Consider the following 19,253-nt stretch of genomic DNA (forward strand, 5'->3'; position numbering starts at 1 on the left):
CTGCTGAAAAGAATTTTCCCACTGAAAAACGTTTTGGTATAAAGCCATCAGACAGCTGCACTCCCAAGGTTTATGGGTGAATTTCTGCTTCCTCTAAACACAGCCCATGAGTGAGCCTGAGTAAGCGACGCATTTCCAGCCTCACCATGGATCCATAAAATGGGGTTCCTGCCCCCACTACCTCCCCTACATGTGCCAGTCCTGTCCCCTGAGTCTCCCACAGCTGACACTGCCCAAGCAGTGTTTGTTCAGCACTGAGCACACCAGACCCAAAGTCTGTTTGCATGACAGCAGAGGGGGGGAACACAGAGAAGTCATTTGCACATACAGCTCTTAGCGGCATCTGCAGTATTTCTTTCCAGAGATAAGTGAAAGATTAAGAGGCTCAGCAAGCCAGGAAAAAACAAACCCAAGAATTTTAGAAACCCACAGGGATAGAGTTTTATTTCCTGAAATTCTGTATTTTTGACAAGGAAAAAAGCTTTTGATTGGTTTTCCCCAATTATCTGTTTATTTTTCACAGCAAATGTTTAAACAATCCCAGATTTTCTGCAGAAAAAGAGCTGTCTTCACAGCCAGAGACAGCTGGTAGTTGTCAAATTATGAAGTGTCATCCTGCTAAATGAGCTTTTGACCTAGGAAAATTACCATCTTCAGACAAAAACACAAAAGAGGCCCAAGCGTCTCAGCTCTTCTGTCCCTAAGACCACATTATCACTCAGTATTTCAAATGTTTCAACTTCCTTGACACTGTTCATAATCATTTACACATGAAAGTAGGTGAATATAGGCCAATATGTTTCTTTTCAGACTAAAACTGCTGAAAAACTTGCTCAAATTATGACTTGATTTTAAAGAATTGAAAAGATCTGTCATTGAGCCCTTTTCATTATCCAAGTCACCAGGAATTATGAAAAGAGGGCAGTTCCTAACCAGGGCAACATTTTACAGATAAGATGAAAGGTAAGGTATGTACAATTCCAGTGTCTATGACATTAGAATAGTATTTAAGAAAATCAGATGTTCAGTTCCATTCCCAGAGTTTGCAGTTCCAGACATACCTTTGTACCAAGGTCCAGCAAACTTTCCTTATCAGGACATATGCCAGACCCCAGACCACCAAGAGCATAGGCAGAACGTATCATGACAGGGTAGCAAATCTTTTCAGCAGCCTTCAGAGCGTCTTCAACCTTAAAGGAGAGGGGAGTACATTTCAGAAATAGATAGCAATTCAGATGAATAAAGTCTTCAATTCTGATTACAAGGTTAACTGGAAATCCCATCAGTAAGGCACTAAACTGTCTGAAGATAAAATGAAAATAATAAAAGTTTGCTTTATAATATTGCCTTTTTCTGCCAAACAGCAGAAAACTGCAACATGCACTCAGGGAGGTGACTTCTGTCCTTCACTATACATGGACTTCCTTGCTGACCTACCATGGACAATGTCCTTACATGGTCTGTCTTCAGAGACTTCAGCATGAAATAACCCCTCCAAAAGACATCTCAGTTTAAGACCTGTTTAATTTCCTCCAGACTCAAACAGACCTTTCCACCAAATCAAATTTTATGTTTTCATACTCCCATCCTCAAGAAAGATTTCAGCACTGCTGATTTGGGGGACCTGGAATCCTAACTCTAAATGGCTTGTATATAATTTAAGAAAAGTACCCCTGACATGTCACATACTTTTGTGCTGCAGCACAGGAGTCGCCCCAACATAATTTAACTTTTGTCAATAGGTACATCAGTTTAGGTTTTCCCAGTGCTTAATTGCATTTTCACTCATTTTAAATCATGGTGACCCAGCATTAATCACCGAGGAGTGCTGTACACACTACAGCATCCACAGTTGCATTCATCTTTCACTCTACAAAATGAGAAATATTTTTACTAAGTCAAATGGGCAACAGTAATAGCAATCACATCTTCAAATTTATCTGATTTACCGATTCCACTGCAAGGCTAGGAGCAATCTTTTCATTTAGCTCAGTTAGTTTATCAGAAAAAAGCTTTCTATCCTCTGTAGCCATGATGGATTCAACTGAGGTACCAAGGACCTTCACACCATACTGCTGCAGTACTCCTTGCTTGAAGAGTTCCACTCCTGCAGAGCAAACAAAGACACAGTTTTGAGGAATTATAGTAGATGAAGAATCATAGAATTAGAGAAGGACAGAATGGTTTGGGTTGGAAGAAACCATAAAGCTCGTCTCATTCCAACCCCCTGCCATGGGCAGGGACACCTTCCACCAGACCAGGTTGCTTCAAGCCCCATCCAACCTGGCCTTGGACACTACCAGGGATGGGGCAGCCACAGCTTCTCTGGGCAACCTGTGCCAGGGCCTCACCACCCCCACAGGGAAGAATTTAGAAAATTTAGAACAAAGAAAGTATTCAAAAGATATCTGATTAGCTGACAACTTGTCTGGGCTCATCCACAGCTAATTTTATTATTTTTGTCAGAACTCATAACTATAACATGAAATTTTCTGTCCTCAGATCTATGAAACCTGAGATAATCTAGAGTTACTGCTTGGCCATCATCTGCACCACAGAGCAAAGCAGCACAGGTGAATATTGGTGCAAGAAATTAAATGAAGATAACATTTCCTTTTGATTTCTGCCTCAAGGTGGTCAAAATATCCCCAATCCAACTATGATAACTACGATTTAAGATGAAAAGCAGGACATATTAATTACTTTAAAGTACCAAACCCAGCAATTAGATGTTACGTTCACAGCTTAGCAGTGACTCACTCCCCCATGGTTGGTGTCTCTGCCTGTATCCCTCAGTAACCTGACCAGTGAGTGAGGCACGTGGGGCTTGGATGCCTGCACAAATAAAATCTTCAGAACATGTGGCAGAATCAGAGAATCATCCAGGTTGGAAAAGATCTCTAAGATCAACAAGTCCAATGTTTACTCAGCAACACTATGTACCCCATTAAATCATGTCCCCAGGTGCCACAACCACACACCTTTTGAGCACTTCCAGCCTATTTCAATGCTTGACCATCCTTTCAGTGAAGAAATTTTTCCTAATTTCCAATCTAAATGTCCCCTGGTAAAACCAGAGCCCATTTCCTCTGGTCCTGTCCCTTATTACTTTACTTGTTATCTGGTAAAAACCATGATTCTGCCTGCCTGGAGTGCCAAGGCACCTGTATCACACTCACCACAGTTGAGAGCAGTCTGGCCACCCATGCCCAGAATTAATCCATCGGGACGCTCTGCCTTGATGACCTCAATGACAAAGTGTGGAGTGATGGGGAGGAAGTAGACAGCATCAGCCTGCTTTAAGCCAGTCTCATTGGTCTGCACTGAAGCAATATTGGGATTCATGAGAACAATTTTCACATTTTCTTCCTGAAAAATTAAAATCTGCATTAAAAATAGGCACATGTGGGGAAAAAAGCTAACAACAGCAGCAGCACCAGCAAGAAGAGATGGGGTTCATCACGCAATTTACCAAGAGCAGACTTAAAACAATTATGTACTGTCCTGTAAGAGACTTTGATGCCTTTTCCTGGTCTTGAAATCAAGAGTCATACATGGTTAGAAGGGGAAAAGAGATTTTACCTTGGTATTTATTTTAAGGATCCTTAGGTGCACATGTTCAGGTCATATACACCAAAATGCACCACGCCGAGTCTCCCCCAAAGATTGGGTATAACATTATAGGTTTTACTAATTAGCATATCTATCAAAGATTCCCCAATGAGAGGCTCAAGTGAGACCCCCTCCCCAAGGAACCTTCCCCTGGAGGGTTCTATCTTGGTTTACAGAATGTGTTCTGTATGGAGAGGACCCTGGGGTCTGGGGCACACTGATGCCTAGCTACGAAGCTTCTAAAATGTTTAGTCTCTTAGCTTGACAAACAAGTCCAAGAATGTAGGCAAAAAGCACTAAGAATACAGAAGTAGTAAAAAGGTATAATAGGGGCATAAAAGAAAAGGCAAAAATCTTCATGGCATCAACTTCTGGTCTCTTGTACCAGGCTGAGCTAATGCCAATTCTTTACTTTTGTGCCTGTGAATCTTGAGGGAATGAAGATTCCCACATGATTCAGAAATTTGGTTGAAATTGTTTAACACATTTAGGAGTTATATAGAAGAAACAGGAACAAACTCCACCATACTCATGCCTGTCTTCCTTTGGAAGTCAGATTAGGGGTGCCAAAGCAAAAAATTTAAACAAAAGCTAATCTTTTCTTGCCAAGCAGTAGGTCTTTGAAGTTCTCAGATTTTTGCACCAACTAGTAAAAATACATTTTTTGCTTTGACTTTCCGTAGAAATACTTTTTTGTCCTGGTATTATCAGTTTAAAAATATTGTCCCATAACTTTTTAATTTGATATTGCACATAGTAAAATACAAACTCTGCCTTTCTATGCAAGATGAACGTTAGCCAAAACTTTACACTGCTCTTTCTCTGTCACAGATGAGAAACTGAGATAGAGTGATAATAGATAATAAAGTTTATCCGTTTCCTGCTATAAAAGTCTTGCCACTCTTTAGCTACAGACAGAAATGCACTAGTTTGCTCAGTAATAGAAAAGTCTGAGTCAAAGCGGGGCAGATCAATCCTCCTCACTCTTGAATTATTTGCACATAATGAGGAAACCAACCAAGTTTTGCTAATAATGATGAGTGTGGCCAAGCTTAAAAAAAATGTGTCAACCACATGCAGTAGACATGCAGATACAGGAAACTGTTCTACTGCTTTGTTGAAAAGGTGGACTGAAAAGTGCAAAGGCTGCGGCCTCATTTTTACAGGAATTCATTCTAATCTCCATCAACTTCAGGTAAAACTACAAACAAACACACCATTTGCAAAAAATGCTAATTATAGATGCAAATTACATTTCAAAAGAAAGATTTGCTGTATGGAAATTGTTAAAAGGTTAAAAAACAACATTTCCCATTGAAAAGAGGAACAGTGACAATATTTTGAAAATATTATAAAGAAACAGGCTGGAGAAAATGCTGCAGAAGTGTTGCTAGGATCAGTACAGAAAATGCAATTTTCCCTCAGTTCACAATAAGCATGAAAATGCCGTAGGATTTTTCTGTGTTTGTTTAAGATTTGTGATTGTCTCACTGCTTTGGGGGAACAAAGAAATAGCTCCCCTGGAGCAGTGGGATTCTCACTCAGAGCTCTCAGTGTTCAGGTGTAGGATAACATTTCCTCTCCTTCCTTTGAAAACTTAAAAACTGCCTTAAAGACAGGCTGTAAATTTCTGCTGACCTTTTTTCCCTGTGAAAAGTTGGATTTTTTTTCACTGAAGCACACTTTCCTTGGAAATGTGTGGAACAGGGGAGAGAAAGAAGATATAAAATCCTTATGGAAAATATTTTGGATTCAGACAAATGATCCTTAACCGGTTAGTTTTCACAGTGGTGGTGAGGGAAAAGACCAAAACATTCTTCTCTAATAAATGTATTCAGAACCTCATGGTTACAGTTCTGTCGAAACAAATGGGGGAGGGAAAAGTTTATCACTTTCCAACAAGCTGGAATGTCTGCACATCTCAACTCTTTCTTCTCTGCTTATCTTTGACAAGGTATCTTAAAGACCAGCTAGCAGTGATGATGAGGATGACTAATGACAGAATTAATGCTCACTGCGCTGAGAGACATGTTTCACTGATATCACATCATTCTGGCCCAATTGCTTGGGATGTTGGATTTTAATCCACATGCTCTTGCAACCCTTTACTTCAACTTCTGCCATTTTTAGTTTTTTATAAACACACAGAACTCTGCATAATGGTCACCTATCCTGATGGAGACATTTGTTACAACTTGATTAAAGCAATGAATTAGTAATACTCCAGAAGGGTTCAATTTCTCTTTTTGTGTAATATCCACCCATATTCAGCTCAGTTGGGATAATCCCCACAGAAGGTAATCCAGAAGATTTTTGAGGTGACCACAAGCCAGTCTGTTGTTCACAGATGCTTCCAGGCCTTGCTCTTCAGGGGTTGTTCCTGCCTTTGATGAACATTTTTGCAGATACAGATTTACTGAGTGTGGAAGTACCATCTCCTCAAGATTTTAGTCTTTAAAAGAAGCACTCATTTAACTGTCCAAGGCTGAATATTAGTATCATCACCTTCTTATAATGAATCAGCATCCAAGAGCCAAGCAAGAGCAGTAGCACAGAGCAGAATGAATCAGAACATCAGCACAGAGAATCCGTGTTGATTCATAATAAAAAATAAAACAAAATGAAGAAGTCTAAGGGGAAAGAAATCTCTCTTGTCTCCTGTTAACTGTCCATTCTCTCCCAGCCATGCTCTGCTGCTTTCCTTGGCAGGGCTGCCCAGCCACTCCTCTCTCACATTCAGCCCTAAGTGCCTCTGCCAAAGGCAAGGTCAGGAAGGGCAGGTTCTGCCTCTGGAATGGCTGATCAGCCTACAGACCACAGCAGCTCTTGGGTGGCCATGTGAAGGGGAAGGGCACTGTGGGATGTCAAGCTGGGGAGATTTATCACTAAAAAACCCGCTGTTTTCCACAAACCCAAGCTTTGAAGGACAAAAGAGGGGGAAAAAAATCCTTTCCAAATGGGTCATTATTGACACTCTCCAACTCTGGCATCCTCCCCTCCTGACTTGTACTTGTCTCTTGATGATGTGGTCAGTTTGAACTAGTAGCCAGCAATAGCAATGCAGTACACAAACAATACACATGCAATACAAGATGTGTTGCAACATGGGGACGAACCCAGAGCAGCCCCAGATGATATTTAACATTACTAAAACCGATTTTTTTGTTCCTTCAGTCCAGGGTCAGCACAGGAATAGAATGTTCGTGACATCAGAACTGCCTCAGAACCACTCAACCATCACCTCATCTGAAGGCAGCTGCTACTTCTGCTCTCTGTCAGGCTTCTGCAAGTTCCTGCTTCCTCCTTCACATGAGGTTAGACATGAAATTGGGGCCTAGGTGACTCTTACATTACCAGTAATAACCCCATCACAGGACATTCCACCATTCTACTCCTTCTCCTAGCATGAACTTTTGCCCTAGTAACCTTTCTAGGACCTATTCTGGAAACAGAACTTGACATATATGACCTTTAAAAAGTTCATCCCATTTAAAATAAATACCATTTATAAAACCTGCCTCTATTAGGGGTTCTTTTGTATAGCAGCAGCCAACTGTTCAGCTGTTATTGGTTGTCAACCTTGCAGTGTGTTAACATACCACGGAAGATCCAGTAATTTCAGCTCAGGTACATCTGACCATATTCCTCCTCCTCCATTTCCATTCAGTTTAGCAAGCCTGGAGCAACCAGGCAGACATCACAAATAACAAACTGCTTGAAGACTGCAATGGAAACTCCCAGAACATCTCTCTTTGGAAGATAATTCTGAGTGGTTAACTCACATCACTCAACCAGGAAGTTCACCAAAAAAAATCCCTACAGTCATTTATCCTCCCCATCTTCCCTGCTCCAGTTGGACACAGTTGGAGGACCAGTTTAGCTGTGAGAAGAGAAAGATGAGGTTAGTATTTTCACAGTATCTCCTCACCTTCAAGGCTTTCACAGCCTGTGATCCAGAGTAATCAAATTCCCCTGCCTGACCAATCGACAGACCCCCGGATCCTAGAATGAGAACTTTGGAGACCTGTAAGTGTCAAATGGCATGAAAACAATCAGTCCCAGTGTAGTGGATGTTGAAATGAACAGAGACTGTGCAGCACTGAACAGTCTTAAATTATAGAACATAAGTTTTCAAAGAAGAAGTCACTTTCAGAATCACCTCGGTTTTACTTCTTAAGAGCATTTCTACTGGAATTCTCCCATATATCTCCATTTAGAGAAACATGTGGCTCATGGATAGGGTATATAATAAACATGTTAATTGTATCGTGCTTATAGACAACCTTGCCTCACTTTGGCTGCCCACAAAATCCAGCTGCCTCTAAGACAGAAAAACTGTATGAAATTCAGCTCACATTAGGAATTTCAGACTTATTTGCTAAGCCACTGAGCACCAACACTATACTGCTGGCACAAAATCTCATGGCCAGATTATCCCAGGGCACCTCATTATGCTGTTATGAGAGTACCTTTCTTGGGAGAACTGCACAGAAAATACATGAAACATCAGAACTTAAAATTCTTTCAAAGAAAAGGGAGTTAATAACACAAGAGAGGCCAGATGACTGTGTGATAAGCAGCTGTCAGGACTTTTATAAGAGAAGTCTTCTTTGATTTCCATGTGCTATTTCGTGCCATGGGTTCAGTAGGAATTAATTAGTTCTCAGCGACAGGCATGAAAATATCTGTACACTGACCTCCACTCTAGAAGCTGTCACTCCAGCCTTGGGAAGGACCGCAGAAATGGTGGTGCCTTTCCCTCTCTTAACCAGGGAAATAAATGAATCAAATAGGAACTAGGAAAAATAAACACATGTATTTATTGCCGAAGTTGAACTAAATATATACCAAGCAAAGAAGGAAAAACCAGGCCATTTGTGAACTCATGCAATCAGCTCTGCTCTGCTGCCTTCAGCAGTCAGGTTTACACCATCTGAGAAGAGGGGATCATTATTTGAAATTTATATAACAACTTTGACATATCTGACAAAGCTGCATTCAAGAAACTGAAGTCATAATCAGGAAGAAAACACACATCAATCATGTCTGTGTGCTCTGCTTCTATGTGGCTGCCAGTGCAACGAGTGAACGTGCATCAAAAGCTAAAACACAGAAGAGCATACACTGAACTATCTCAGGGAGCCATCTGGAATGGTGCCTGCTACAGAGCAGGGTTCTGAGCATGGATAGCTAAACATCACTTGTGTGAAATCAGAATTGTCCTTCCAGAGGAGGTCCCAGGGCAGCTGTCCGAAAAGTGCTCTCCAACCAGGCAGGGCAGGCAGGCAGCAGGACCCTCACTGAAATCAGGCAGCTACAGGCAGTGGGACAGGCTTCCCACCCACCCCACACCTGCCAGACTTCTGCCATACAGCCCCTGAAACTGGCTGACTGCTGGGAATTTACCTGTTGAAGGAGCATGGATGGGTCCTGCAAGCCTATCAAGATAGGCACTATATTATCAAACCATCCCAGCAGTGGGAGTGCACAGACTTGGAAAAAACACACAGTTGAGTTTTTTGAGTTCTCTGAGATTCACTAGTCAATCAGATTGCTATGAAAGTTCCTGATATCAAGAGATTTACTTGCAGGTTTAATCACCATCGTCTAATTAAGATTAAAATAAGCATTTCTAGGTATTCTTCCATCTTCCTCCCTCAGGAAATGCTAAATAGTTTATTTATGTTCAGACATGCTTCCTCTGCCTTCCACATCCCCTGGTGCTGCTTAGTCATATTGTGTGACTACGCAACCAGTTGTTACAGAATTTGTGTGAAGTCACAGATGGGGGATTAAAATTTCATTTCACTTAGGAGAACCAGAGTGAGGAAGTATGAATCCATTTACATAACTCTATAGTAATTATAAAATTTGAAAGTGGAACTAAAGTGTATTAGAAAGTTAATGATTTTCTTACAAAGCATCTGGCTAGTATTTTTTACTGTTAAGACAAAATCCTATTCCTTTTGCAGTCTCTTTTGCAAGAAATTTGAGCCTGATCCTGCAAAGGCTTAAGCACTCTAGTAACTTCCAACACAGAGATAATCCCACCAGGACTCAATACATACACATCATATGAATGGGATCACTGATCCAAACCACTAAGAAGTCAATAGACCTCTTGCTGCTGACTGTAATTAGCTCCAGATCAAGCTAAGAAGACAAAAGCCTATGCATGACTGGGCCCTTTGCCAGGATCCTGACACTTCCAGACCCAAGATTTAGGACCATGTCTTAGGTTAGCAAGAATAGTCCCGGAAGGGACGTCCTTGCTAAGGGGTGCTTACAGTTTCCTCTGGGAACTGATAGAACCTATCAGCTGGCCAGTTTGGATATGGACAATTCTCTAAGCCACTTAAAGTTGTGATCACCTCTGTGATCCACATTTAAGAATAGGCAAACTCCCCCTCCAAGCTCTCTCTCGTTTCCGGCGCTGGGACAGGTGGCTGCAGGCCCCGTGTGGGGGCCAGCGGGCCCAGCCCAGGCCCTGCTTGGGGCTGCAAAAATGTATTTTACACTACTGAGAAGCAGTAAGTTTTCAAAGTTGTAAATCTGCTCTCCAGACTGTATGTTAAACTAAATAAAATCAGTTTTTAATTTTTTTTTATACTTTAGCTTTATGTTTTGTCTATCATCCAGCAAGTAATGAGTCCTTATGAAATTAGAAAAGCAATCCTCCTCTGGCTTGGGTAAATAGAAAGATTGGCTTGTCCTTAAATGATTGATTACTTCTAAATTACTGTGAAAGCTGAGGAGGAGAGTTCTGAAGGCGGTATAATTTTTTTTTTTCTTCTTCTTTTAGGTCTGTTAATAAACTTCTTTATATTCTTTCAAGTTTGGTGCCTGTTTTGCATTTCTCCGAATTCTTATCTCACAGCAGATAAACAGTAATGAGTATTTTGGACCAAACCACTACAGACCATCACAAACTGGTACACCAGCTGATATGTATCTCCACCCACAAGGCCATCTGAAAGCAAGACCAGATCAGCCCTCATACTTTACCTCTGTGTCCCTTGGCCCAGGATTTGCATCTGGATAGAACTGTGCTGTGAAAATCGATCTGGTCTCATGCATAATTCCCTGCAAGAATAAAAGCAACTCTCTTAGACACCTCCTGACAAGCAAGCAAGTGAACAGAAAGCCACACCTTATCCCTGTAAGCACTGAAGGCCAAAGGACTGATGTGTTTCTAGGGTTTGTCAAATTGACACCCATTTCATTCCCAGTCTCTTGCTCTGCTGTTAACCCTCCAGGGCCTGTGCAACCCTCAGCTGTCCATGGACTGGGGGACACAGTGGAGACCTTGCTTTCACTGCAACACCAAACACTGATAAGCTGCAAGCACCCGACAGAGCAGGTACACTGGGCTCCCTGCAGAGGCAGTCCTGGGACTGGGCAGAGAAGAAAAACATACCTGGCAAGAAAAGATCACCTGGGACAAGGCTGTTATGGAATGAATGGTTTAACCATCCCAAGCTGATTGGTTCTGTCATAGGATGATTGGATTTTGGTCACACTCTTGATTTCCATAATTCACTTTAAATGCTGACACAGGGCCTTGATCTCTGCCCTGGGTTGGGCAGAATGATGAAGGGGACTACTGCTGTGGACAAACAACAGCTATGAAGGACCTAAACTGAGTTTAGAGACAATGTTCGTAATTTCAGCTGGAGCCAGGAAAAATGATTTCTCATTTGAGTGGCCTGATAGCACCAAGAAGCATGATCCACTGGGACACTACCCTGTAGGTAGTCCTCATGGTCCCCAACTCCAGACGGGGATAGAGAAGTTCCTCAAGAGGAAATTCAGGGAAAAGGAGTCGTGATACAACCTGCTTCCCTTAGGAATGGACAAAGGAGCCCAAACAGTCTCGCGTAGAGCCACAGTGCCATCCAGAGCTGCAGGGTGGGATGTCAGGATAGGACAGGGATGAGAGATGAGCTGACCACAACTGATCCATTATGGCATGAATTTCTGCTCTCAGAGTAAAGAATTCCATCAGTCTGTCACATTTTCCCTGAATGCTCATGTTCCTTATAGTCACATACAAATATCTTTTTAAAATGTTCACTCCCTGGCTTGTCAGTATTTGGAAACCTGTGCTGGCCCTGTCCAGCTGTGATAGGTCAGGTCAGCCACAAAAAATGCTTTTTCTTCTTCAAGCAGAGGAATGCAACAGACTGCACATGACAGACAATCCAGCCCTGACCCTGTTTGTGCATCCCATGCTAAACCAACACGGTCCTTGTCCCTCTCCATCTATGAAGGTTTAGGAGACTGTTGCTGCTTGGGGGCTCACAGAAATATCTTTTTAGCTCACATGAAAGAACATCATTCTACTAGATCCAGAAGACTCATGTTCAACCTTATCACCTTTGTCTCCAAATTCCAGCTAAAGCAAACATGAAAGGCCTGGGAATGAAAGGGTTTAGTCTGTCAACCCAGCGGAAATAAACTCATTTCAAAAATTGAGCCAAACAGCTGTAAATTTTTTGTATCAATGTTTTGTTTGGTAAAATTTGTCTATGTTTAGATACCCTTCTGTGTTTAGATATCCTTCTGTAATGATAAAGAAAAAAGCAAATGACAAACCAAACTTTTTCTAAAATCATCAGATGGGTAGCTTAGAACAGCACTGTTCAATCTGCCAGACTTGATGTGGGGCATTCATACAAAACAAGAGAGAGAGGCATATTTCCATGAGGGAAACTGCTTTTGAAAATACCTTCTCTTCACTGATTTCCTGATAATTAACAAGATTTAACTAACACAACATTGGTCATCATGGAAAAGATTTGATATGGGCAATTGCAAGCTTGAGATCTCAAACATGGATGTCACTTGACACTGGACTTCTATCTTAGATCCTGTAAGCTATTGTCTAGGGGCAGCCCCTCTTCCTCATGACTTTAGTCAGTGGAATTATATTTACAATAACAGACCAAATTAGACTGCAATGATATCCCTTTTCTGTGATGGGCAACACAGAACCAACACAACAAACTGGTTACATAGGCTTGCACTGCTGTAGCACAAACTGTAAGACAATGGTAGCTGAGCGAGCACCTCCAGCAGCAGGGAAATCATGGAAATTAATCAGGCTTCGTTCAGGGAAATCATAAAGTCACTGTTGCAATCCAGTGCAGTGGGGCTGGTACAGTGGGGTACCCGTCTTACCCTGGCTGTAAAGCAGGGCTCCAAGTAAAGTAGATGGTCAAATCAACAAATTTAGCCTTGATAATGTGAGAGCAAGCTTACAGGAGGTGAAAAAAGCCAGAGATCTTCCCTCACTAGAGGCTTCTCTGTGCAGGTATTTGGAATAAAGCAGGAGCTCACCTCATTCGTTTGGTCGTTGGCATTCACAAAGAGAGGCTTCCAGCCAGGAGGGAGGGTGGAGCCGTCAATGGCATAGCTGTGGTTCTGAGCAGTGATGACAGCCTGTCCATTCACTGCATTCAGGACAGGCTGGTTCTGGCCCCTGGAAGAAAAAGGGATCAGAGGACAGAAGTGCCAAATGTGTTCAAGTGCCAAAATTAGGAGGAGCTGGTAACTGTGGGGCTGTACATAACAGTTCAATAGTAGCAGTAAAATACTGGCAGACAATCTCAAAATGATAAATCCTAGGAGAAACTTTGCTATTCTTCAGCTTGATAGGGTTCAATTGCATCAAATACTTTCAAAACACACTCAAAAAAAGTAGAGAATGACATGGCAGTTCAAATTAAAGGCAAGGAGAATGGCTGGGATGAAGGAGCAATGTTACTGACATGCCAGCTGCTGCTAAGGCAGTTCAGCAGCAGAGCACTGCTGTTCCATAGCCCTTTCCAATGCTGAACTGCTTTGTCTGGGAAGAAGAGCTGCTGCACCTGTTGGCCATCTGCATCTTGTAGGAAGTAGCTCCAGCTGCTATTCCAGTGATTAGATGCCCCATGCTAATTCCAAACAGGGGTTCTGGGCGATTGCTCTCCAGGACCTAAAATGAAAAGGTTTTCAACAGATATTGGAGGGTCTCTGTCCAGCAATTCCAGCAAAACCATGCTAGTTCCCTCAGAGACTTGGGAAAAAAGCTGAATGCCAGAGTGGCAACAGCCTATGAAGGAAAGTTTCCCCTTTCCTCTGGTTCAGAGGGAAGCCTCAGAGCACAGGTGGTGTCAGACTACTAGGAGGAAATAAGCAATGACACTGCATTACAGCCATTTAGTGTGTGACGTTATTCCAAGTATGAGCTCTGAAATCAATGCTGTTCTTTCCTAAGGTCACAGAGGACCTGAAAGAGCACAGGGTACTTCAAGGCACTGGTATGGTAATTGTGGTCATCATGTTTGCAATTTATTGTTCACCAAAGTCTATAAAGCCTTATTGTAAATATTGGGCTGGAGATGAATCCCACTGGACCAACATGAGGAATATTCCAGGCAGCTGAAAGGTCTGAACAACATTTGGCCCATAACAGGTTAGTACAACCAACTGTTACTTCAAGCACTTGAAAAAAAGGCAAATTAACAAGTATAATCAGCCTGTTGCACTGTACCTTTCTGACATTCTGAATCACTTCCTGGGCCTTCATGGGATCCCCTGGACCTCCAGAAATTATGAGTCCATCATAATCCATGCCAGTGAAATCATGGTCCCATGGAACCAAATGCACTTCTGCACCTCGCTAAAAGACAAAAAAAATAAATAAAAACAAGGGAATAAGAAATGAAGGAAGGAGGGAAACAAACGAATTTTTGTAAGGAGGTTCTTCCTCTGCTCTCATGTTCCAGAGCCTGAGTTTGTATTTCAGTCATCAGTTATCTCCTTTGCCCATGATGCAGCTTCTCTCCACTATCTGACCATATTACTTTCACAAAACTGGTAGATGTGGCCCCTTTGAGCCACCTCAGTGTTTGTCAAGTTACTCTGAAATTCACTGATGAGATCAAAAGTTACTAATGGAAAGCAAAATAAGTGTGTACACATGTAACACAGGTTCATTTTTACACAGTGCATTCATCCTAACTGCTAAATTAGGGCTTCCCAGCCTTGTTCTATGACATGCCAGAAGTAGTCCTACACATCAAAACTGAGACAAACATCCACATTAATTAAAAAATTGAATCAGGGAAATCCTGTGCATCTAGAGAATATGAGGACACTGCCTTCTATCCTCCTGTGTGGCTAAAGAAGCAAGAACTGCTACATCACTGTGCTAAAAAGAGGAAAAGATTTTCACAGAATTCTAGAATCAAAGAATAACTCAGGATGCAGGAGCCTCAGGAGGTCATCAGGTCCAATCCCTGCACAAAGCAGGGCTGATTTCCACTTTAAGGCAGGTTGCTGAGGGCCTAGGGCAGCTGTGTTTTTAATATCTTCAAGGATGAACATTCCACAAGTACTTTGGGCCTGTTTCAACCATTCACCACCATCACTGCCCCCCCCCCCCCCCCCCCCAGTAGTTATTTTTAACAATGCTGGGTTGACCTTCCTTCACTGTTCTTTAGAGAAGTTGTGCCTCATTTTTTGAGAACTCATCTTCTGGGGTTCTTCCCATGACTAAGAGGCTGCTGTACAGGTCCTCTTCCTTATCCCCTCAGTACAGAGTACCAAGTGCAGAAAACACCTCCCAGTCCATAAAAATCATCCTAAAAATTGTACCTCCCTTTAGGAGGGAAACTAGAATGGAGGTGTCCAGGTGTAAGGAAGGCTCGTGAATACAGGTGAGGCTCTTGCCAAAGCAAAATAAGTGACAAGGGGCATCAAGCACTGACCTACCTTTACTAGGAGACGGATAATGTTGTGCTTCAACCCACAGTCAACAGCTACAACTTTAATTGGATTCCCTCTGCCATAAATCTTGACTTCCTATAAAAAAACAGACAATGTTGTGAATGACAGATCACACCCTGTCCCCAAAACACAGGGAAGATAGGCAGCAGAGTAACTTTTCACCAATGTGCAGCAACTGGTACTTAATCAATTTATGTGGAAATCTCCAGGAATACTGCAGACATTACTGCTTCCTTCATTTTTCCGTGAAAGCAGAAGTTACAAAGCTCTTTTACATACTGTTGATTACAGCAGTAATTCCTAAGCAATTCCTTGTTTCCATAGCTAATGACAAGCTTTTTTCATGTGTGTCACCTCATTAGCAGTGAAGCAAAAAGCCAGCTCCCAGAGATTATTGAAGCCCAAGAGAAACAGGCCAGATACTCAGTGTGAGATTTTCAGCTGAAGTGCAGTCATCCTGCTAATGCCAGTGGAGCAAGGCTGCTTGGCACCAGCTACAGATCCATCACATGAAATACCACCCCAACCTGCCAGTCCCAGTAAGACCAAAGCACAGCACAGCTGGAGATGGCCTGTGAGTGACCTGTGCATCATGGCAGTACAGACCAGGCCAGGCCTCTCACCGAGCATGGCCTATGTTCATATGGACCTGGCAGTTTTATCTCACAACTTCTCTTCCAGCTGCTGTTCCTTAACCCATTCCACAAAATAAATTGTCACCAGTCCCAAATCTGGACCATCATTTTTTGTACACCCAGTTATCTACTGGTCACAGCCAGAATGGAAGAGAGTTATATGGCCTTGATACTGTGCCATTACAGATGCACTGTCAGACAGCTCTAGCACTGATGTAAGGTTATTTATGGACAGCTTCTTTCTGAAGGTTGTTGAATTACTTTACTTGTTACATGACTGCAGGCAGCAGTTATTGATGTTATTCATCAATAACCACATAAGGCTGCCTTATTCCTCCTAAAAACAAACTCTGTGCTTACCTTCAGTTACACTCAGCCTCTGAAAGATGATATTGACAGATGAGATTGACAAATGTACTTTGCCCAAAGTGGTTTTCTCTTGGGTATCACTGGAAAAAACAAGCCCTTTTTTTTTTTGTTCTTTTTTTTTTTTCTTTTTTACGCTAAGTAACTCCCTTTTAATCAGCTTCCCTGGCATCCATACTACACAGCTGGGCCTCCTTATGAAAAGATACTAAAATCCATATCCAATATGGCTGGTGTGGGGTGACAAACTGAATCTTTTAAAAGAAGAAATATGATCAGCCAGAAGGAAAGACATTCCTTCAGCAGATAATTCAAGATGAAGTTTGTTAGCAGAATATTGCAACTCCTCCCTGTGTGTTACCCTAACTCAGTTGTTGTTTGAACTTTTATCCTTGCAGAGATTGAAATGCAGAGGTTTTCAGAATGCAAGAGTGTGTCCTGTGTGAGGACAGCTCTGATCATCATCAGGAGAGACTTACTGCCATGTCAGGAGCAAGGGTGCAAGAAATGGGGTGCAAGGAGCACCTCCCTTCACTACAAGGCTTCAAGCTGCCACACATGAATCACCAGTGGTCCCTACTCCATCTCTGAGGATGTGACTCAACCCTGAGCCAGTAGAGTTACCACTGCTGCTGTGACTCCTGGTGTGTAATGCAGAAAGGAGATTTTCGTGCAGGAACATAATCTTGTAGTTTACATTACATAATCAGATGGCAAAGTATCCTACAATCCTTTTTTAGAATGAGTAGAATCATACTGAACCTGGGTCTTGTTAGATCACTCCAGGCTTCTGATAAGAAGCTGTGCCTGACATGTGATGGTATCTTTACAGTTACTGATACGCAAGCAGATTCTGCTTCCAACTGTCCACAGTGGAACTGTATCACTGCACAGGAATTTTATGGGTCTTCTACCTGCTGTCCTTCAGGTTTCTGGGTGGTGGGTTTCAAAAATCTCAAGAAGATTAAGGTGTTCAGTTCTCACAGAAACTAGCTTAGCATCCCGTGTCAGAGACTCTTAAGAAAAACTCACTGTCCTTTTCAAAAGGGGCTTTTGAAGACCCCTCAATTTCTCACAACATCCATACTTAAAAACATAACAAAATATTATCAAGCAAAAACCTCCTTTAAAGGTTCTCCTTGGCTGTTCTCATTACTAGAGGGAGTTGTGAGGCAACACCACTTCAAGGTACTTCAATTACCTTACTTTCAAAACTTCTCCCAGTCCAATTAATTAGCTATGATTTGTTACAAGATGTCCTTCAGCAGCAATACTGATTTTAGATGTTGCTGTCTCCACAACCCACTTGTCACACACTGTCTTGCAGAGACCTGACCTGTCCCCTGCATCTGGCCAAGAGTATGTTTAGACAGAAACTAGACTGGGAGCTGGATCAGAGAATTGTTAAAATAAAAAGCCAGAGGATTTCCCTCACCTGTTCATGGCACAGCCCATTAAAAAAACTGTCCCAGTCTGAAAGGATTATGTGGGGAGGCTGCAAACCAGTGGTCAGGGAGAGTAAAAGCTCCTGCTGGTACTACTGCCAAGAACAAAAACAGTACGTGGGCCTGCATGTGTGGAGAGATGTGACCTTTTAGCTTGGAGTGGTTAAATATCTCTCATCTGCTCTGTGACCCTGACAATCACACGCACCAAAAAAAAATCTCCAACAAGAGTCCTTGCAGAATACTGGCAGTTTTCTACATTCCCTGCCCTGGATAGGCAATGTTAGCAAGCAGAGTCTATATCACTAGCATTTAATCAAGGGCAGGGGGTGGGTAGGATATAATAAAGAAAATCAATCATTCCTAGTGTACAATAGATAGACAGATTCCTGATCATACTGTATTCTGATCTACATGAAAATCACCATTTGGCAACAGACAGATTATCATGTCCAGTAATTACCAACATTAAACAGCTTACCTCGTTTACAGCTTTATATGCGATGTGGTTTTTTAAGCCTATAAAATGAAGTTATAAACATAACAAGACCACCAAAGTGCTGTTAATCTTATTATATCTCCCTTTAAGAAGCTATTTTCAGCATCTTTACAATAATTCTGTCTTAGTAATTGCAGAGTTTAGCGTCAGCAATCTTATCTGTTTCTGAGAAACTGCTCGAAATGGCTCCACCTGCACCTTGCAATCCTAGATCACAACCTCAGTAAGCAATTGCCTGTGTAGCAACAAAGCCCTGACTCAAAACACAGCAGAGGTGTTGGCATGAATTGGGGAGATCCCCCAAGGTGAGATTTGCAAGGCTGCCTTTGTATTCCAATGGCATCCCAGGATAACAGTCGCTACTGTAAATCCAAGCCTGGATGGAGAGTGCTACAAACTCCCACTTGCTCGCTCACCAGTCTGTTCAGGACTGCTTTTCACCCATGCCATGAACACACTAGCTTGTGTGCAGAATAGTACACAAGCAACTGTTTGCAGAACTCTTCCAGAGCCTCACTGATCTTGAAGGAGCTGCAAACACCATAGCAAGCACACAATTTGCAAAAGAGACTCATACACCCAGTTCTCACTTCACTCAATGGAATTAAGCATCCAGGGCACTCTTTATCCCCCAATTAAATCTACAAAGGGGCCACAGTTTAAGACATTAGCCCTTGCATCGGTACAAGAATAGTTACTATTTTTAGTATGGGTCTGGTTTCCTACATCCTCACAATTTCTAACGTTCTTCTCAGCTTGTACTTGAACACAGTTTGCATGCCCAGCTAACAGAGTAAAAACTTCACTGCTGGTCTGTTCAGATCTATGGGCATAGCAGCCAATTCCAGTAATATTAGATGCAGAGGATTCCTAATTTGGTCTGGTTTTGATATCTAGAAATCTCTTCTGGAATCACTTCAACAA

General features: G+C 42.1%; 1 protein-coding gene across 1 annotated transcript in view; it reads right to left on the bottom strand.

Moving 5' to 3' along the window:
• Positions 1-19,253, bottom strand: part of CPS1 (carbamoyl-phosphate synthase 1) — a 99,184-nt gene that overhangs the window by 61,421 nt on the left and 18,510 nt on the right. The window contains exons 7-16 of the mRNA XM_008643561.2: positions 15,370-15,459; positions 14,147-14,275; positions 13,482-13,588; positions 12,952-13,093; positions 10,618-10,695; positions 8,310-8,408; positions 7,541-7,636; positions 3,180-3,369; positions 1,950-2,107; positions 1,062-1,190 (exon numbers count right to left, since the gene is read on the bottom strand). Of these exons, the coding sequence (XP_008641783.1) occupies positions 1,062-1,190; positions 1,950-2,107; positions 3,180-3,369; positions 7,541-7,636; positions 8,310-8,408; positions 10,618-10,695; positions 12,952-13,093; positions 13,482-13,588; positions 14,147-14,275; positions 15,370-15,459 (1,218 nt within the window). The remainder of the gene's footprint in view (positions 1-1,061; positions 1,191-1,949; positions 2,108-3,179; positions 3,370-7,540; positions 7,637-8,309; positions 8,409-10,617; positions 10,696-12,951; positions 13,094-13,481; positions 13,589-14,146; positions 14,276-15,369; positions 15,460-19,253) is intronic.

The sequence above is a fragment of the Corvus brachyrhynchos genome, unplaced genomic scaffold, assembly GCF_000691975.1.
Source record: "Corvus brachyrhynchos isolate BGI_N302 unplaced genomic scaffold, ASM69197v1 scaffold671, whole genome shotgun sequence".
NCBI classification, from domain to species: Eukaryota; Metazoa; Chordata; class Aves; order Passeriformes; family Corvidae; genus Corvus; species Corvus brachyrhynchos.